Here is a 20,905-nt window from a genome sequence, read left to right as displayed (position 1 = left end):
TAAATAAAAATAGTGTTTCCTTACAGTTTTTGCCAGAAACAGCAATATGTTGTTCTAGTTAGGCATGTAAGTCCAAATGTTAAATTGGCTGAATAGTAATGATCTGTATGTGACACCAGCTGCTGTATTTCAAATGTTCAGGATTAGAGAAATGTTAAAACAAAACAAAATCTTATTTACAGAGGATCTAACAGACGTAAACAAATGTTTTTAGCTTTAATATTATAATGACTTTTTGTGATGAGATGATGCAAAACATACTTGGAAAACCAAACCAGACTTGCCAGCATTCTCTTTAATTTACTGAAACAAACAGAAAAACTATTGTGCCCATTAGCTGAAATACACTTACTTTGTTAGTTTGAGAAGTTACTGTCTATAAAATCATTACATAAAAATTTAATTACTTTCCTCTTCAGCTCTTCGGTGATGTTTGTTTCCATTGCAACCGTGTGATCGAAGGAGATGGTAAGCACTTTTCGAACTGTTTCCTTGATGTTCCTTTCTGATGGAAATTCCCTTGAAAAGTGGAAATAAGGGGAAAGCAACCCCCTGTTGAATACTTGATTGTTCTCATTAAAACAAAACCAGCCATTCTATTGATCAAAAATGAGGTTCGAGCGATTATTCAGAGACCAAATGGTAAGAAAACCTTACAGCAAGTGTTTAATGATGGTAGAAGATCACCCAGTGGCTGAAGGGAACCATGGTTCCAACAAATTGGAAACTCCTTAGTGACATGCAAAGGCCAGGGATGCTGGGAAATGCACAGAATTGGCTTTCCCGCCTCACCAATTTCAAAAAACAACACATGCAAGGGTGAGAATGACCACACAGGCATCTTCTCAAATGACTTGATCATGAACCAAATTTGGAAAAGTATTCAGATATTGAAAGACATGAGTGGGCATTCAAAAGCACCTAGTTTCCATTATGTTAGTGTAGTTCCTAGAGATATTTACCTATCACAGGCACCTGTCTTTTGAAAATCTAGGCTGATGATAATGTCACAAAGCCAGGAAAGATCATACTTGGAAAGATGTGTCCTGTAAAGGCAGAATTGGAAGCAAGTGGTTTAAGTTTGGTTTTTTTGTTGTTTGGTTGTTGGTTTTTTTTGTGGGTGGGGTGGTGATTTGAGGGGTTTTTTGGACAACCAGCTATGATAAAATGCCGAAAGCAAATTACTGTACCCGAAATAATGCAACATTATGTGCCTACTTACCCCTGCCTGAAGTAAATACTATTATATAATACCAGTGTTAGCCTCACCTAAGCCAAAGCCATTAGCAAAGTAGGAGGAGCCTCCTGTGTGTAAAAAAAGACATAAACTAGTTTATAGTCATGTAACTATAGGGTGAGACCTACATTCCAGAGATGTGCTTTCCCCACATTTTTTGGACTGGACTATACCTGTAGAATGGCAATCCAGAATGCTTTAAGAGGAAACAGTGTCCTTCTCTTCAGTAAAATCCTACTAGACTGAGCAGAACTGGAGCTTGAGGTGAATGAACAAATTCAGCCTTGTCTGATAGCTACACCTCCATATGTTTCTAACCTTTCACCATATAATCTGACACCCATATTGTCTCTGAATGAACAGAATATAGTGTAATACAGTAATTTATTTTTGATGTATGCCTTCAATTACATTTCTTCTTTCATTTCTGCACACAAATTTGATACTACTGTCAGAAATTATGAGTATCCAGTATTGTGCTTTCTCTGTCTCTCTGTCTGGTGAAACAAACATGTGTGGCAGCAGTTCTTCAGGAGGCTGTCTATGACTGTATTACAGAGGTTGACCGGGAGCAAAGACTTTAATCTGACTAGTATTATTTTGGCAAGAAGTGGTATAACTGCATCTGTGGACATGCTTGTCCCATAGTGCAGCAAAAAAGCTCTGCGTGACAATGCTTTGTTTCTGTTTGTTGTTTACAAAATATTCTGTTTTATGAGAAAACCGTTGTCCTGCATCCTCTAACTTAAATCTGAGGCAAATTTTGGCAGGGAAAACTGAGAAGGTACATTTAAAGAGAGGAAGAACAAAAAATGGATTGAGATACAGAACAAAGAGAAAACAGTTCCTTTCTCTCCAAAGCAAAGAATAAAACTAATTCAATTTTGTATTCATCAAGTAATTTATCCCATGAGTCCATAAATTTTTTGACCTGAGTAGAGCTGATCTACTGGCAGCATCCTGCCTGCCAGCTTCACTTCACATTCTCTTTGGCTGGGCAAGTGCTACTCTTGGTGGCACTGCAGTCTGAACTGGATCCCAGAGATGAAGCCAAATAAAAACATAAACACAGTTTTGCCAGATTGCTCTTCAGCTGAAGAAGTTTCCTAATTAAGTTGGAAACATGGCCTCATAACAGTTGCCTGAGGCCAGCATGCTATGGGATGACGTGGAAGCAAGAAATAGGAGGCAGAAATAGGTTAAATTGCTTATACCTCAGAGACAGCTTTATCAGTGCATCACAGTCCTGCTACACTGCCTTAATGTGTGCCTCCCTAATCTTGCCTTGTTATTGTTATGGTTCTTAAGACTTGATACAAGAATCAAGTGACTGTTCTTCATGCCTCATGAACATGTGAGCTTAACATTTCTGTAATAATTTTTTTTTTTAATGCTAATGATTTCTTTTTTTCCCATTGCCCTAGTTGTGTCTGCTCTGAATAAGGCATGGTGTGTAAACTGTTTCGCTTGTTCGACTTGCAACACTAAGTTAACACTCAAGTAAGTTTATCAATAAGTGTGATGTCTTCAAAACGTATCAGTGGTTATCATCAAAGTGTAGATGTTGCTATAGGGTAACTGTTACAGTATGAAAAACATATAAGCAACATTGAGAAAATATGTCCATCTTTCTTCCTCTTGCTCCACTTACTAGTTTAGATCTCTTTGAACTGTCTGTTCAGTTCTTTCTTCAGTTAGTCTTCTTAACTCTCTTCCTTTTCTGTCCTTTATTTTTTCTGTATTTAACTCTAAAGGGATAAGTTTGTTGAAATTGATCTAAAACCTGTCTGCAAACACTGTTATGAGAAAATGCCAGATGAATTTAAGCGACGACTTGCCAAACGGGAACGGGAAGCAAAGGATAAAGAGAAGCAGAAAAAGAAAAAGCCAATCTGTTTGTAAACTTCTTTTCTCTTTCACCACCACCTCTGCTCCTTTCTTCTTTGGTCAGTGCTAAGGATGCTTTTATTTTAAGTTTTTGCATGAATTTATGGCAATCAAAACCAAAATATTTTTCACACAACTGCAACTTGAAATACTAATCTGTTATTCCATTATCTTATGTTCAGTCTGTTTAGCTCTATAATTAGGTTTGAAAGGCTTTTTAAATGACATGGTTAATAAATACAGACATTTGGGTAAAAACTGTAACTTACTCAACAGAGTGCTGTAGTTACTGTCTACAGTATATAACCTTGTAAAAGCAATTTCATATATATGTAAAAATTGCAGTTGTCATTTTTTGCCTGTGCACATTGAATAAGATCCTTTTAAATTTTTTTTTTCACTATCCCTCCTGCTAAAACTTTATCTGTTTTTTGCTTTGTCTTTTTAGGAATAAATTTGTTGAGTTTGATATGAAGCCTGTCTGCAAAAAGTGTTATGAGAAGTTTCCTCTAGAACTGAAGAAAAGACTGAAGAAACTAGCTGAAACTTTGGCAAGGAAGTAAAGACTTAATCTGCTTTCCCATTCCTTTGTGAAAATCTTACATATATTACTTGGGGGGGGTGTGGGTGTGGTGCTGCTTTGAGGCTTCAATCAGGCAACAAATGGTGGTGTATGCCTTCTATCAAGTCGAAATTAAGATTCTCTGTTCTTTATACATGTACGCTTATTTGTTGATAAACAGACCATACTTCCAAACTAAATTAGATACCAGCTCACCTGAAAGGCTTCTGACCCTGATAATGCAGTTGAACTGATGCAGGTGACCCATTCTGCACAGTAGCCTCTGCAGAATTTTACAGAGAGATAAAATTTGCTTGTGAATACCTGTGAAAACAAACTATGCAAAGGTATCCAACTTTAGGGGCATGTATTGTCATTTATATTAATGAAAGTATTAACCTTCATATTAAGCATGCACACAAAACTTGCCCAAGTGACTTGGGCAAGAAACAACATACCTTGCCTCGTGGAAGGATTCATGCTTGGATTTCAGGCCAAGTCGTCTCATTAAGGAGCCTTGTTTCAGATGGTGTGAAAAGTATCAGGTTTCTAAATACAATCGCTGTACAAATGACCTACTTCTGATAGATTATGCTTACATGATGCATCTTTGTACATCAGGCTTAGCATGAAGTACCTATATAAAATATGTATTCCTATTGCAAGAAACGAGCATACTCAGAACTACTTGAATTTTGCTATATTCCACTCAGAATAACACATTAACTTTTATATATGCTTTTGCAATCTATTTACTTTTTGTGCCTTATTCTGCTGGACCATACATAATGGTGTTCCATTAAATATATATATATAGTTTTATTTTTTATTTCATATTTTTATGCAGAAACTATATACAAGGTATTTTCAAAAGATAACATAATTTGCCTTAATTATACAGGATGCAAGAAGTATTTTATTTCAAATGTGAACACCTGAGCTTAAAATTTAGCTTCTAGACCTCATTAATTTTCAGAACAGTACTGAAAATGCATATTTCAATTAACTGGCAATATTACTTTTACACCTATGAGTGTAAATATACAAGGTTTGATCCTGCTAGGATCTATTTCTTTAGCCATCCTCAAGAATTGAGCTTACAAATCATCAGAATTTCTTATACATTTAATTGTTTTATACTGTTGACTTCTATCCATGCAAATCTATTTTATTTTTCCCTTTCTTATAGAAAATACAGTTACCTAGGACTTCTTGATGGTACTCATTACGAAGTATGCAAATATTTTAAATTTTTTTTATATTAGTGACTTAAACAGATTTTATGTAATTACATCATAGGAAGTAAAATTTTCTTTCCTGTTTATGAAAAATTAGTTGCTTTAAAAGGTCTGCTTTCCAGTGTCATCAATAAAGGCTATGTTATTAAACCTTGTATCACCTCTGTTAAGTGAGTGCTTGAGAAGGGTGGGAAAGCACTAGGCTTTCTTGGTTTGCTATGCTTTTACCTGTGACTGTATGTAAATACTTCCCTATAATCCTCATTAAAAGGAGACACATGCCTTTCCTAAACGTTCCACTGTAGTTAATTCTTGGGTTTGTGAAAGAAACTGCAGTTTGGTTCATAAAGAACACCTTGATTCTTCTGGATATTTTCAGAAGTGGCACAGTAGTTAGGTTTTCCTTCAGAAAATATCTTGTCTGAGTTTAAAATGTACACCTTCCTATCAATTTTTTTCTCTCCTCCTTTCAGTGTAATGAAACTGTCACCCCAAACTTCCAGTTTAGTGCTAGGTAGGATATTTGTTGACTATTTAATCCTAGGTAGTTATTGAATGCCATAACAGTTCAGTAACTGATTGTAGGTAGTCCTAACTGTGTTCGAGACTAGAAAAGCTTAAAATGTCCCCCCAAAAGGTTTATATGACTATCATGGGAGCCCTGTTGGGATTTCGGACTGTACCATGGATTCAGTAGACCATACTCAGCAAATGCTTCCTTTAAATTGTAATTCACTTCTAGGTTTTTCATATTACGCTGACTGTACATCTTTTCCTTCAGCCTATGTATGCCCAGCCTTACTGCTCAAAGGGTCAGGAAGGGTCCCTAACTCTGAGGCTAAACAGCAAGACCTGGCTCACATCACATTGCTTGGGGATTACATCCATCTACAGTGGCCTTGTTTGTGCTGTGCAGCCACGGGCCTCCCCTCAACTCTGTGGTAGCCCTGCGGCCCTAACACAGGGTGGGGTATTTTTTCTGTTTCCAAGTTCCTGGCGGTGAACACTGTGCTACAGTTCACCAAGGCAGCAGTTTATATTTGATGAACGTGAGTGTGTGTACCCCAGACCCCACGATGCAGTGTTGAGAGCAACTGTGGGTACTTGAGGGTTGAAAGCCTGATGAATCATGGAAGAATGTTGGTGGGGAGGGACTGCTGGTCAGCTAGCCCAGCCATCTGCTCAGAGAAGGTCTAACTTCAAAGTTGGATCAGTACTAAAGGTCTTGCTCAGCCAAGCTGTGGGTATCTCCATGGAAGAAGATTTCATAGACCTTTGTGGGCAATATGTTCCAGTGCTTCATCACCCTCACAGTGAATATTTTTTATTATTATTGGAGTCCTATCTTGAGTGTAGGGTTCCTCAAATCCACACTGCTCTCTTGGGAGCTGTCTTTGGAGTGAACTGTCATTGAAAAAATACCCCTGGACATTGTCATGAAGGGGATTAATTAAAAGCAGTTGCAAAACAGAGCCAGAGAGCAAACTAGCAGTTAAGCAGCCTGGACAATTACACAGCTGGTGTTGAAGATCACTTCCTGGCCTGTCAGTATTACAAATATTTTGCATAGCTGCACATACTTTCCTGAAAGAGGCAGAGTTCATTATTGTTTTTCTACCCGTGATTCCTATTGGCCTCTCAAAAAGGCTGTGAGCATGAGGTTTGGGAATGGTGGCCTCAGAAACTTTGTCCCCCTTCTGCTGCATGGGATCAATCATGCATGGGCATGAGAAATTCCTGTTGAAGCCCATGCTTAGACTAACAGTAGGGAGCACTTCAGAAAGCCCAGTGGATGTAGCTGTAGGGGAAAAAAGCTGAGCCTGAAGCTTTTTCTGCTGCTGGCAGCGGCAAACCCAGTGCTCTGTTCCAAGGGATAGGTAGCGAGCCAAGCGGAGCATGGCCAGGTTGCAGGGACAGCGCTAGAGTCAATTGCCCTGCCTCGTCAGCTGCCTTCCTGGTGTTGCAACCACCCACCGGGTGCCACTTCCACAGGGATGGGTGAGAAACAGCGACCAGTGTCATGGCGCTGGACCTTGTCTGTATGAAGGCAATTTCCCATTCCTCCCCATCAGCTGTAGAGTGGTAACTTCTTCCAGTGAGCCAACTCCACCGTTCTCTGCAACAGCACCAAGAGTTTTATTAGTCTGGAAGGTGCTGATAAATTGTTCAGTAACCCCATTTGTAGACACACCATTAAAAAGTACAGAGAAAAAAGATCCTCTTTCTTCTTAGGGAATTAAATCTATTGTCTAAATAAATCACCATTAATAGAAGAAATAATAAAAGAGAAGGCTCATCTTTCAGTCAGGGTGTTACATGGATGCTGCTGGCCTCCTTACAGGAACAAGTTGGGGTATGTTTTTTTTATTTTTCTGACAAAGATGATAGGGACTCTGGGTATGTCAGTATTTCTGAGGTGTAGCAGGAATCATACGGCTGTCAATGGGTTGCCTGAGATGAAGAACGGGACAAGTTTTTAATGATGCTTCTTCAGAGACAGAGCCCAGTGGCCTCATTTTGACCAAAGCAACTAACTGTCAGAAGAGAGACAAGATGGGCAATTTCAGCAAGCAGAATCTGAGGCTGTCAGCTGAGAGTGGCACCTGGGGTCACCGCTGGTGCTCAGAACCACCACACTCTTACAGCTGCAACTTGCACCTTGAAGTGCTGCTGATCTCATAATTGTCTGACCCATGTTCCCAGCTGTACTTTAGGACGGTAACAAAGAGCGTAATTATGCAATTCACAGTACCTGTAAAATAAAGCTTCTTCCCATAGCTGCTACAATGTTTAGAAACTCATTTCTGGGTGATAGGGCCCATGCTTATGGATCAAATTTATAGCTGCAAGATCCAGTTTTAGGTGAGAAAAACTAAAGCTTGGTTCCACAACACGTTAAGATTTTCTGTGACGGCCTAAGGCCCACACACGAATGGAACCGGTTTAGTAACAATTTCCCCCTTAAAATTTAGGTGGATACAACGACAAGCCGGGCAGCCCTTCAACGCCGGCTGGCTAACGGCCTCGGGGGGGCGAGGAGATCTACTATCCTCTCACCGACCCGCCGCCCTCAGCCGACACCGGGATTCACCCGGGAGGCCACAGGCCAGGGCCCTGGCGCCCCGTCCCCGCCGCGCCCTAGTAGAATATTCAGCAGTGTGTTGTATAGTGTGAATGCATCCATGTTCACCATTATGCAGTACGGTCTTTATGCACGGCCTGCGTATATCATCGTCGCTTGTACTTTTCCCAATGGCAACAAAGTTGTCCTGTGACTTTAATTGACTTGGGTGCTGCTTAGACCAGACACCGTCAAGTACATCGCTGCCAGAATCGGAGATGCTTTTTAAATCGTTTTGATATTCATACTGAACTCAACAACAACAACAAATTATTACTCGTCTGTTGTGCTTAAGGCCAACTGATGTATATTTAGGGTGGAGGGTTTTTGGTGTTTTTTTAAAATAATGCTTACAACTAATTGTATAGCACAGTCAGTGGTGGTAATCATTATGGGTTTTCTTGTTCTGTTGATTTGGGGGGGCTTATAGGGCTGCCAAGCACTTATTTTGAGGTTTCTTTTCATTAATGTTTTAAAGGAGATGCCAGGTGTGACTCCACTCTGACACATGTTAAGGTTTCCTTTTTATAATATGCTTAAAAAATGCAGACTGAAACCTTGAAGTATCTTATGAAGCCTGCTTTCATTCTAAACCACTTAAAATTTTGCATGAATAGCGGGTATGGAAGAAGGAAGGAGATTAGTAATTCAGGTGTATTCAGAATATACATGCTTGTTTGGAATCATAGATGTAACTCGTTCCAGCATATATTGGTTCACATGTAAAATCTGCTTTTGAACTGCTACTGGGAGCTCAAGCTTTTCATTTTTGTCCAGTTGACTTCTACCTTGAGGTTTTTGCTTGTGACTTAGTTCTTGAGTTCTTTCCTTTCATGCTTTTCCTCCTGTCCATGCTTCTGCTGTCTTGCTCTGTCTGCTCTCTGTGTGTTTCTTCTAGTTTTGTTTGTTGCTTCCTTGTTCTAGACTGTGTATGATCAAGTTATCTTAAGCTGACAGCATCAGAAATAAACTATTGTATAAATATCTTTTACCCAAACTGAGAATGACTTCGATAGAAATGACTTTTTCCTCAAATATATTTAAACAGTAGTGTCTGATGACACCATACTACAGCAGGGCTAAATGACAGGTCTTTCTTAGTTTATAGGATGTTTTTTTCTTTGCCACATTGCAACAAAAGAGATTAAATGTAGCTGACCCGATTCTTCCCTTCTCTTTAATCAGAAGTGTTTATGAAATGCCACAGGTGTAAGGGGTTGTTGCTTGCTTCAGTTGTAATCTCTATTTTGCCTAGTAGCCTTTCCCAATTATAGGAAAAACTTACTGTTTTCATTCTTAATCCTACATCTTTCAAAAACAAACTCTTTAATGTGAGGTAGGTTTGAGCTGATAACTAGTTGACAAATTCAGTCATTTAAAAGTATTATGCACTGCTGAAAAAAAGGGTCATCACCCTATTGAATTATTTTTAAAGTACCATATGTCTAAAGTATGTCGTGTTTTTTTTTCCTTCAGAAATCGATGAAAGGATTCCTCTTTGCTAAGCTGTATTTTGAAATAAAAGAATATGAACTTGCTAAAAGGTAAAATGTTGATGTATGTTTGTTTTTCTACTCTCTAAAGTGTAAGAGAAAAGCTAAATTAATATGAAGTAGACCAGAGAAACCAAGATCAATATGCTGTTTTAAGTTAGCAGTAAATGTGGGTATTAAGTGCCACTTAAATCTTTATAAAACAACTTAAAAGTAGATTAATTATGTGGTGCTGAAAAACTTACCTGGGCGAAATGGCTTTTTTTTTTCTCATTGTATGATGTAGTTCTTACTGTTTCTGCAAACTGCTGCTTTTTTTTAAAAAAAAAAAAAAAAACAGAAATACTTGCTGGCAGTAACTAGCATCTGTACATGTAAAACAATGTTGTTTCTTACTTTCAGGTCCAGACAAACTATCTGGAACTAAATATGTTTATACTTTCTGTATGGCAGATTAAGTTCTCATTATAGCTTGGGGGGTGGGGAGTATTATTGAAAAATATTGGTCAAGTAACTGACTTTTTTCCTCTCCATAGGTATATATCTACATACCTCAATGTACAAGAGAGAGATCCCAAAGCACACAGATTTCTTGGACAAATTTACGAAGCTGAGGATAACATAGAAAAAGCTTTTGGGTGTTACAAGGTAAGTACTACACTGACCCATAATGTCCTGCTTTATTCCTGTATAAATATGGACTTCTAAAATCCTTCTGTGCTGGATATTCTCAAACCCACAGAAGGAAAAATGTCTCTGGGGAAACTATTATGTATAAAAATTTGGCAATGGAAGGCATATGAAGCACTACAGAGGAGATTCTTCTCTTGATACCACTTGCTTCAGTAGTATATTTTAAGTTGATTCTTTGGTTTTTTTTTCTGGACTTGATCTTTGTGCTACATGCTGTTAAATTCTTCCTATGCCATACATTGCCTTTTGGACTGGGGATCTGTAACTGTTGTAGAATTCCTTAATGTGGACTGTGATGACAATAAGAATCTAGTTGCTACTAGAAGACTGTAGGCCTAGTGGGGTTTTTTTTTGTTAGTTTTGGAGGGGGTGGGAGCAGAAGGGATTGGCAAGCATATAAATGTCAGATTTCCAGTTGGAATGTCTTTGTTCTGCTTTTGGGGAGGAAGATGATGTGTACAAAAGTCTGGTTGCCAACACAGCTCCATGAAGTACTGTCACACTTTTTAAACTGTGTACCTTAACTATTTTGTGTTTGGTTTTTTTCTTCCATAAGTATCCACCTCTGGCTAGACTGGAGGGCCATGTAGTCCTACTGCCTGTGTGTTACAGTAGCTACTGGTAGATGCAGAGGAGCTTGCTTTTGCATTGTTTCTCTTATGCCCATCTGAATTCTAGCACTTGTATCTGGATGCTGTAACCTAATGCTGGCATCTAGAAAGGCTTTGTTAATGTATTCTGTATTGATAGATCTAACTAATTTGAATAGCTGAGTCTGTACGGGTATAACTCCTGTTCTGTGTGGATTATAAGATCAAGTTACTTTTTTTTCCTTCTCTGTGTGTGGTGAAAATTAGCGTTCGGTGGAGTTGAACCCAACACAGAAAGATCTTGTATTGAAGATTGCAGAGTTACTATGCAATAACGACATTACAGATGGAAGAGCAAAATACTGGGTTGAGAGAGCTGCTAAGCTTTTCCCTGGGAGTCCTGCTGTTTACAGGCTGAAGGTAAATTCCAAATTAATTCTGTGGTTTAAAGAAACTTTCAGCATCTGACTGGAGTGCTTTTTACATGTCACCTCCCACAAAACTTCCTGGCTGAATTGGTTTAGAATCTTTAATATTAAATCTATTGAATGTTACTTTCTCTGTAGTCTGACATTTTTATCTAGCTTTCAAGAAAGCTACAGGCTTTCATACCCTTTTTAGTGTTTCAAGGTTAATCCTCTTCAAAAATGCTCAGGAGCTATGTTGGTTATCACATCTGAGAAGTTGAGACTAGATAGGCACTGCATGATATTTCTGTTTTGTCACTTGCAGGAAGGTAGCAGGCCGCTGAACTCAGACTTTTTTCCTGTACACTGCTTTTTAGCTTTTAAATCTTTATTATGGCCAACTCTGCAGAATGTGAGAAATGCTGTCATTTTCTGTGTAAATGCTTTGTCACGCAGTCTTTCTTTTGCACAAGTATATTAATTTTCTGTGGCTAGGCAGCAACCATATTGAAGTCTTAAGATGTCTGTTGTTTTTAAGCAAGGTAGTCTATGGCAGGGTATGCTGTCACTGAACAGCACTGGTCTGACAAGCACCGTTGGTAAGAGGCAAATTCTTCTGAGGATTTTCTTCTATGATAGTTATCTCCATTTTTAAATATTTGAGTATTTCATCAAACTTGATGTAATGCCTGGAAGCTATTAAGAGTAGTGTAGTTCGAGTGGTGTAGTCTGTAGTGGAGGAAAGAAAACTGGTACTGTAGCTGCTGAGAAGACTCGTGGGAAATGAAATATTAACATGTTGTCCTCATGTTTAACAGGAGCAGTTATTGGATTGTAAAGGTGAAGATGGATGGAATCAGCTTTTTGACTTGATTCAAGCAGAACTTTATGCAAGACCAGATGATGTCTACATAAACATCAGACTTGTTGCACTCTACCGTTCAAATAATAGATTAAGAGATGCTGTGCTCCATTGTCAGGAGGCACAGAAGAAAATACCTTTGCAGTCAAGCTTGGAATGGTGTTCCTGTGTTGTAGAGACATTTGAGGTGTTTAATATTTTGATCCTGTGATAGTCTTCCATATCTTTTTAACTGGTCTGTTTCTCTTAGTGCCATTATTCTGACAGCTATTTCTCAAGTGATTTAACTCCTTCAAATGCAAGTCTACTGAAACCAGTGGAATTACAAAATACTTCTTGGGTTTTTTTTAATTGGAATTTTCTCCCCAAAATTAAGCCTTATAGAGCTATTGAGTTTCTAACTTCAAAAGCTGAGTTAGATACAGCAGTTCCATTAGGGATAAAATTGCTCAGGCAAACAGTTCCCTGGAACTTTGCTGCTGAAGAGTATGTTAAGGTCTCACCTGTGAAACTGGATTATGCAGTAAATGCTACTAATATATTTTGGAGAAGTACTGCCCTTGCCTTCATGGAAAGATGACTGTTCCTTATCCTGTGATGAACTTTCTTCTTTAGGAATATCTGGAATCTGTACAAGACTTGGAGTCTGATAAAAATAACTGGAGAGCTATCAAGAAAGATCATCTGCTGGCCTATACCAGCTTTGTCAAAATGACACTTTCTTCTAGAGATGTTCAGGAATGCAGAGAGGCACTTGAAAGGTACTGTTTTAACTTCCCCATAGTAAAAAAAAAATTCTTTAGGAATTCTTTTTTTTCCAGGTCACAGAACATCTGCCAAACTTCTGTTTCACTGCTTAATTTGTTTGCAGTGTTGATGTGAGAGGGGATTCTTTGTGCTAGCTTTGTAATGGTTCTTACTGGGTTTGAACCCCAGGTTGTCTTTTGACGGAGATGTAAGCTTTGAGTAGTCAGCAGAACAGCCGTGGAGAAGTAAGTCATTGATATCCTGGGTCGATTAACTTTGTACCTTCTTTCACTGCTGTAAAGAGAATGTTGTTCTGTATGTCGGCAGTTCAGTCATCCAGACTTCCCAGGCAATTTAAAAAAACCCCACCCAACAACAGTACACAAGTGGTGGTTTTGGCTTTTTATCAGCTTTGTACTGGTCACTTTAGTCTAAAGTAACACAACACATAGTGGGATAGTTAGGAACTTTAGGTGTATAGTATAATTGGGAGGGAGGAAGCCACTTGCAGTAAGATGACTCTCCTTCACGGGAAACTGGTGGTGTTACAGAGCCAGCCAAGCCAGCTGACTTTAAGGCATATCATCTGTGGCACACCTAGAGTAGTATGAAACAGTGTTTGTAGTCAATATATTGAGTAAGATCTGTGGGTTTTTTTCTTTGTTATCTTTCTTACTGGCTTTTATTGACTTATCTTTGTTCCTCAATTACACAATGGCTGTTAAATTGTCTTCAGTCTCTTAATCTTGAGTATTTGAAGCTACAGACAATGGAGGAATACTTAATGCCCAAGTACTTTTTATTTTCTTCTCTGACATTGACCAGAACCATCTTTTGTTTTGGGTTTTCTGCTGCCATTGTGTTAGAGCCTTTCAAGGTGACTTAATCTGAAGCACTTCCAGGTCATGGCAGTGCTTAGAGCCATTATAGTTTTGTCAAGTAATTGAAAGAGTGTTTTAACTGTTTTCTGGAAAGCCTCTCCTGAGTGGGGGTTCTATACTAGCCTGCAGCTACTCAGATTTCTACAGTACCTTCTGTTTTTGAAGAACCTGTCTAGCTGTATTTTAGGACTTTCTGCTAAAGGAAGAAAAGGGAAGAGCAGAGTGACTGGTGCCTCCTGTGTGCCTCTAAATCTGCAGTGGTGAATAGGTTTATCCACGGGGTTTGGGAGAATGGATTTGAAAGCAGCTGTGCAAAGATGTGCTGAAAAACACTGTAAATATCTAGGTAATAATATGTTTTACTTCGATAAACAGAAGTTGAGAGCTTTTGGAGTTTGAGACCATTATTGTACTTACTAGTGCAACTTGGGTTTAGGCAACAGAGACAATACTATTGATTCACGAAGATACTTGATTCACAGTTAAATAACATGAACCAAAACCATCTGCTATAGTTTTTACCAGGACACTCTTTAGAATTAATCTTCTCTACATTTTAGTTTTGATCGTGTGCTTCAGTCAGTGAAACCATATGTGAATGGGGCTGATGAGTTGTCTCGTACCTTTGTGGAAATGAAAGGACAGCTGTACATGCATGCTGGAACTTTGCTACTGAAAATGGCCCAACACAATGAGGCACAGTGGAGAGTTGTGTGTGAACTAGCAGCATTGTGTTACCTGATAAGTTTCCAGGTAAGTAATTTTTCAGTTTATGTCTTTAGTTAATGCAGTTCTTGAAACATTCTTGCTGTGTTGAACTTCTGAGATGAACTGGTGTTAGTGTGCTGAAAGAAAGACTCCCTCCTCACTCACCAAACCCTGCTCTTTCACAATTCTTCAAAGTTTTCAAATTTCAGAAGTGTATCTTCAGCTATTTCCCTTGTCCGAGTAACTTGATTCTTAAAGGCTAGTGAGTTTGTTTCCTACAGTATATTCCTTTTCTGTACACATACAATATTAGGCTTGTTGCTGTAGGGAGCAAAGGGGGTGAACTGAATAGTTCCCATATACTTGTTGCATAGACAGCACAACGAAAAAGTCAAGCTTAATTCTTCGCCTTACAAAATAAAATTGTCCTTTTTATGCAGCTGCTTGCATCCCAAGTGTTACTTTGTCTGTGCGCACTTAACGTTACTTGCAATAGCTATAATTGCCCACCTCGGGGTTTTGTGTATTTTGGGTGGGTTTCCCACTCCCTGGGACGTGTGACATAGTACCTTCAGAATGAATAATGGGTTTTTTTCTATAGCTTTCTAATGTTAAAAAGAAGCTTGTTCCCTAATTCTTAAAACTAATTTAACTAATTCGCTTTTATTGTGAAAAAGCTGTAACAGTTCTCTCCTTCACCAGGTTCCTAAACCGAAGTCAAAACTAATAAAGGGGGATCAAACGGGACAAGATGTGCTAGAAATGTTGGCCTCTGATCGAAAAAGCCAGTCTGGTAATAAAAATACCTACATAGTTCTATTTTAGTGTTATGGATTGTTACTTTAAAGGCTGAGTGGCTTGTTAACACGTTACTTTGGAATGTAATGTTAACACTTCAATATGCATTAAAACCTTCTGACTACATATGTAAAACAGAACAGTGGTTTGATCCTGACAAAGTTTTTTTTTCTATTTAGCATGCTAGTAGAGTGTATTGTCTTTTTTCAGGTGTTTTTTTTCTTTTTTTTTTCCTCCTTTTTGCCTCTTCACCACACTAAGATAGAATTTAACTTTTATAGTCTCTTAATCTACAGGCTTTTGCCTGCTGATACTATTTTGCAAGTATTGTTAGCCCCAAGAGGAAAAGAAAACATTACTGTTTCCCTGTCCTTTCCATCCTCCTACTTATTAATCAGCGTCTCTTTTCTTGCTGCTGAGAATAGACACTTTTTCTGTCTACAAACTCTTCCAGGACCTAGATGAAAACAAATGAACCCACTAGACATCAGATTAAATTTTTTCAGAATGGCTTTTGTTAACAGACTTCTACTTGAATTACAGCTACTTATTTTAAGGACAGTTGCAATCCCCCTAGAACAGTAATAACAAGAAGATGGCTTTGTTTTCCTGAAGAACTGGATTTACAGATGCCTTGGGATTGTTGTCACTAAAAGCTTGGAAAGCCTTTGTGCTGAAACACTGACCTAATTACAGAGAGAACATAACAATCTTTAGGTTTCATAAGGGGAAATCCTGATTCCCACTCAGCCTTCAGTAGCGAAAGCAGACCAGTGCATCAAATATGACTTTCCTTATGTTCACTGCTTTATTTATGTAAAGTGATGATTTTTGTTTTCTAGGTCATATGCTGCTGAACTTAAGCCATGGCAAGCAAGACTTCTTTAAAGAGATTGTGGAATCATTTGCAAACAAGAGTGGTTCATTTACGTTGTTCGATAGCCTGTTTGAGAGTGGAGCTTCTAGAGAGAGATCTTTTATTGGCACAGATGATATTGGAAATGTCAGTACACAAGCACCAGTGCAAGCGGAACTTAATAAATATGATATTGGTAAGAGGTGTTAATTTCTGAAACTCAACACAATTTTCTGCACCAGAAGCTCTTCTACAAATACTTCATATTGCAGCAAAAGACAAATCGCTGGAGTAACTGTCCAAAGTTGTCCTAGTGGCCTAGGCAAGACTTAAACTTCAATGCAAAATAAGGAAGTGCTTCTTGAATAATACCTTATTTTGAATAAATATATTGTATATATTGTATTGAATAGTACACTAATTTTGGAGAAGTAAATAAGCTTGCTAAAAATAGCCACCTATTGGACTGAATACGGTGAGGATGGAAGTGAAGTGAAATCTGAGACTCACTCCTTAGAAGCTTAAGGCTTTGAAGTCTTGAGCACTCAGATGAACTGTCTATTTAATATGTTTGGCTAATTTGAAATTTGTAATCTTTCACAAGTGAAAATTGGAATCTTGATGGTCATTGATCTGCAAAGTATCTTCAGCTGCTCTGACAGTGAAGTGTGAAATTCAGCTTTGATCAGATACAAGTCCTGCTGACTTGTAGGAAGTTGACATCTGCATCCAACTTTGTTTTTGCATAGGTGCTGTTCAAATGCACAATGGCAGTCTCCAGCACCTTGTGTGGCTTGGCTTGCAGTGGAACTCCATGTCAGTCTTACCTCCAATGCGCAAATGGTTAAAACAGCTTTTTCACTTGCCACAAGAAACATCAAGACTTGAGACAGATGCTCCTGAATCAATTTGCCTATTGGACCTTGAAGTAAGTAAACTTTCCAAGTTCTTAAGTGTATGATTTAAGTTTTTTTTATATTTGTTTTTAATACCTTTTATTTATTTTTACAAAAACAGGTATTCCTACTTGGGGTGGTATTCACTAGCAACTTGCAATTGCAAGAGAAGTTTAATTCTCACTACGGCGCGCATCAGCCTCAATTCTTACCGTTGCCAGTGTGCAAACAGCTCTATACTGAAAAGCAAAGATCCTGGTGGGATGCTGTTCGTACTCTTATTCAGAGAAAAACAATGTAAGGCTTTTTCAGTTTGGAAATGTTTAACCAAGCCTTTAGGCAGCTTCTGCTACAGCAGCTTTGATTTGTCCTGATAGATTCTTGGAAAATTACATTTCTTTTTTGACATATTTTGGACATGGAAGCTTTGTTACACTAGGGACTTTATACACTTGAAAGACTTCTAAAAATGGAATTTTCATTTCTAACAATGCATTTTTTAAACTAGAGGCAGGTTATATTCATATTTAAACTACGGGTCATGTTCATCAAGCAAATGATTTGTGAACAGATGAAAAGTAGAGAATGCTAATTAAGGAATATTTCTTTTGATATTTAGACCAGGAACAGCAGCAAAATTGAGGCTTATTGTACAGCATGGAATAAGTACTCTGCGAACACTGGAGAAGCATGGCCTTCAACCTGCCTTAATTATACACTGCGCAAAAAGCCTACAAAAAACAGTAAGCTGAGATTGTTTTTAAATATGTAGATGCTGAAGTGCTTTTCTCCCTTATTTTCCAAACTATAACCAGACTGGGGAGGTGGAATCAGATGAGAAAGTATTATTGAGAACTGCTCTTTGTTTTGTCAGGTGGATTAGTTGCTCTAGTCACCCTATGAAGTACTCTGTCTTAAACTGTATTGTTATTGTCTACATGTATGTTGTTGAGATAAAGACCCCCCCCCCCCCAAGGTTTATCTCAAGTGTCAGAGAAGCACTCAAAACTTTTCAAGAAAACAGGGGAAGGATATGTATGAATAGCATTTTGACTTGAATTTGTTGAAATTGTGTGCTTCTGTTTCCTTTTCACCAGGGCATTAACCTTAACTCTTTCTATGACCAGAAGGAATACATTGGACGAAGTGTCTACTACTGGAAGAAAGTTTTGCCTATGCTGGAGACTATAAAAAAGAAGAGGAGTATTCCTGAACCTATTGATCCTCTTTTCAAACACTTTCATAGTGTAGACATTCAGGTACAGATTGAGTAAGCCAAAGCTGAAGTTAAGGAAAGGTCTATGTCAGAAACTTATATAGTTGTGGGATTTCTCTCTGTGTTGTACAGCTCATGTTGTTACAACTATAAAACTTTATGATGAGATTTGGTAATATCAGTCTCTGATAAAGGGGGAAAAAAAAGTCTCCTTACAACTATTTTTGCCTGTGTATATGATTTGAAGACACTGAACACCCTTAGTACCAACTTCCTTTAAAAAGTATTTGTATTTTCCCTGTATTACAGGGGGGAAAAAATAACCATTGCATCATTCCATTGTTAAGTATGAGTTGTCTTTCACTTTCTTCATAGGTCTTTCAGGTTGCGGCATATGAAGAAGAGGCACGTATAGCATTTGCAATGTTGGATGCAGTTGATGGCAAAACCGATGATGCTTTATTAGCATTTGAAGCTATTAAGAACGTGGTTTCATACTGGAATCTTGCTGTGGTAAGTTTATAAATAGCATTACCCTGAAATGCTTTCCTTTATTCAGTTGCCTTCTGACCGATCCTAATTAATATGCATCCTGTGATTTAGATCTTCCAAAGAAAGGCAGAAGAGACTGAAAATGATGCCACACTGCCAGAAGAACAAGAAGAACATAAAACCTATCTCCTTAAAAGCAAACATTATCTAATGAAAATCATTGAGGAAAGCTCCTCAGATATGTCAGTAGCTGAGAAAGTAAGTAATTTTGGTTTAAAAAGATGTGGTGGCTTTGGTTACTGTTTCAAAATGAAACTCTGCTTTCTGTTAGCTTTTTTAGACCAGGCTTTGCATTAAGGCAAGTTAAACTTATTTCTTCACTTAAGGCAAATAACCTTTTTAGCATCAGTGGGTTGATAAATTCTGGGTAACTTCTGTAACCTACCAGATCATGCAGTATTCCAACTACTTTGTGGATTAAGACTTTAATGTAAACAAATAGTTTTTGCCACTGTCTTTTTACTGAAGTCAATAGTTTGAAAAAATAGAATTCATGTTTGTGTGAATTGTTTTCTTGCAATAATCTTAACAGATTTAGAGCTTTGCTGTAAGAACAGTATTTGTGTAATGAAAAGCCTTGTGAATTGTTCAGCTAGAATTCTGGATGTTTGTTTGTGTTCTGAGGGAAAATTGCAATTGTGACTCAGGTTTCAAATAACTTTTTAGCTGCCGGTGTCTGTTGAAACTGTGAGGGAAATGCTAGATACAGTGATCCAGGAACTTGGTGAGAATGGTGAAGAGGGAAATCCTGCCTTCAGAAATGGTCTGTCACGAGCTGTAGATCCAGAGATGAAACATTCTACTCCATCACCAAAGAAGTTCTCTCTTTCACCAACTAAGAGCTACAAGGTATATTAGCTAGCTGGTATTTCAGGGGATTGTTATGTTTGAAGAAAAATACACAAGATTCAATTAACTTTTTTTTTCTAGTTTTCTCCTAAAACTCCTCCTCAGTGGGCAGAAGATCACAGATCTATACTTCAGATGATCTGTCAGCAAGTGGAAGCTTTAAAGGTAAACAATTTTGTCTATATTCAGTGAAGAGTAGTTGGCCTTTTCGTTATGGTAAGGATTTAATGATAATAGTATGGGCAACTTAAAGTTCCTAGACTACTACTTAAATTGGTGAAATTATCTTCTGTAAACATCTGACTAAATTGAGTGCAAGGTAAATCTTTTTGCTAAAAAAACCTCTTATTTGGGATTTGAGCAGGAGTGCAAAGGCAAGCCCATCTAAGGACTTCATGCTATCAGCTTGCTAGATTGCTTCTCATCCACTTGGCTCTTTTTTTTTATTTCTGGCTTTAGAACACAAACTTAGTACTTTGTACTGCATGGGCAGATCTTGGATGATTCTGGCAGGTACTTCTTGGGGGTTTTTTTAGTTTTGTTTTGTTTTTTTTCCTGGGGAGGTTGAACATGCTTTTAAATAGCAAGAGGGAAGGGATGATTCCTTATGTTTTCTTCTACAAATACCTTACGCTCTTGATTGGCACACTGTCTTGACAGAATGAAATGCAAGAAATGAAACTTAATAATTCCAACTCAAATGCATCATCTCATCGGTGGCCTGCGGAAAGCTATGGAACAGATACAATGTCAGAGGGTTATCAGAGAGCCCAAAATCTTCATGAAGCTCCTTTAACAGGCAAGTTGCTGCTGAATTTTTTACATGCTTAGCCTAAACCAAGTAAGACTTTTCAAAATAATGCAGAAATGTTTTAATGATTCACAATTAAAAACTGATTGTTGGGGAGAGTCCATTCAAAAAAACAAGTATAAACTGTTCCTGTTACTTTTTAGTTGCTACCACTGGCCCATCTGTTTACTACAGCCAGTCACCTGCTTATAACTCTCAGTATCTTCTCAGAACTGCTGCAACGAACGTAACGCCAACGAAGGTGAGAACAAATCTATCCACTTAAGCTACTTCCAATGATCTACTGAAAATGGCTGCTTTTGAATCTATATGTAGTTGGATTTGGACATAGTTGCAGTTCCTTATATAGCTTTTGGTGAACTTGGGCTTCTAGGAATAAACTGATAATTTACTTCTCTGCCTAATTTTTGGCATGTGGGGCTTGGGAGGAAAAGCTGTCATGTCTGTAATATGTTAGTAAGTGTCCCCTACAGCATGTATATGATAGCACTTATTCCCCCC

At 38.1% G+C, this 20,905-nt stretch overlaps 2 protein-coding genes across 7 annotated transcripts in view; both read left to right on the top strand.

The window, feature by feature from the left end:
* Positions 1-5,074, top strand: part of LIMS1 (LIM zinc finger domain containing 1) — a 75,057-nt gene extending 69,983 nt beyond the window's left edge. For 2 of the 4 annotated variants that reach the window (XM_026855106.1, XM_026855084.1), the window contains exons 8-11: positions 420-468; positions 2,662-2,737; positions 2,992-3,183; positions 3,573-5,074. In XM_026855106.1, coding sequence (XP_026710907.1) covers positions 420-468; positions 2,662-2,737; positions 2,992-3,139 — 273 coding nt within the window. In that variant the 3' untranslated portion in view covers positions 3,140-3,183; positions 3,573-5,074. Of the gene's footprint in view, positions 1-419; positions 469-2,661; positions 2,738-2,991; positions 3,185-3,572 lie in introns of those variants that run through there. The other 2 variants (XM_026855094.1, XM_026855076.1) reach the window with 2 other exon arrangements.
* Positions 5,075-9,525: 4,451 nt separating this feature from the next.
* The window catches only part of RGPD4 (RANBP2-like and GRIP domain containing 4), a 30,804-nt gene continuing 19,424 nt past the window's right edge, over positions 9,526-20,905 (top strand). For all 3 annotated transcript variants that reach the window (XM_026868325.1, XM_026868333.1, XM_026868318.1), the window contains exons 1-18: positions 9,526-9,589; positions 10,075-10,186; positions 11,089-11,241; positions 12,047-12,277; positions 12,706-12,851; positions 14,279-14,471; positions 15,129-15,219; positions 16,067-16,276; positions 16,830-17,008; positions 17,098-17,273; positions 17,596-17,719; positions 18,074-18,235; positions 18,568-18,705; positions 18,796-18,942; positions 19,411-19,593; positions 19,675-19,758; positions 20,254-20,392; positions 20,548-20,645. In XM_026868325.1, coding sequence (XP_026724126.1) covers positions 9,528-9,589; positions 10,075-10,186; positions 11,089-11,241; positions 12,047-12,277; positions 12,706-12,851; positions 14,279-14,471; positions 15,129-15,219; positions 16,067-16,276; positions 16,830-17,008; positions 17,098-17,273; positions 17,596-17,719; positions 18,074-18,235; positions 18,568-18,705; positions 18,796-18,942; positions 19,411-19,593; positions 19,675-19,758; positions 20,254-20,392; positions 20,548-20,645 — 2,628 coding nt within the window. In that variant the 5' untranslated portion in view covers positions 9,526-9,527. The remainder of the gene's footprint in view (positions 9,590-10,074; positions 10,187-11,088; positions 11,242-12,046; positions 12,278-12,705; positions 12,852-14,278; positions 14,472-15,128; positions 15,220-16,066; positions 16,277-16,829; positions 17,009-17,097; positions 17,274-17,595; positions 17,720-18,073; positions 18,236-18,567; positions 18,706-18,795; positions 18,943-19,410; positions 19,594-19,674; positions 19,759-20,253; positions 20,393-20,547; positions 20,646-20,905) is intronic.

Source organism: Athene cunicularia (assembly GCF_003259725.1).
Source record: "Athene cunicularia isolate RWA chromosome 1 unlocalized genomic scaffold, athCun1 chr1_part1, whole genome shotgun sequence".
In the NCBI taxonomy this organism is placed as follows: domain Eukaryota; kingdom Metazoa; phylum Chordata; class Aves; order Strigiformes; family Strigidae; genus Athene; species Athene cunicularia.
Note: the sequence above shows the minus strand (reverse complement) of the source record. Positions and strands in the feature narration are given on the sequence as shown.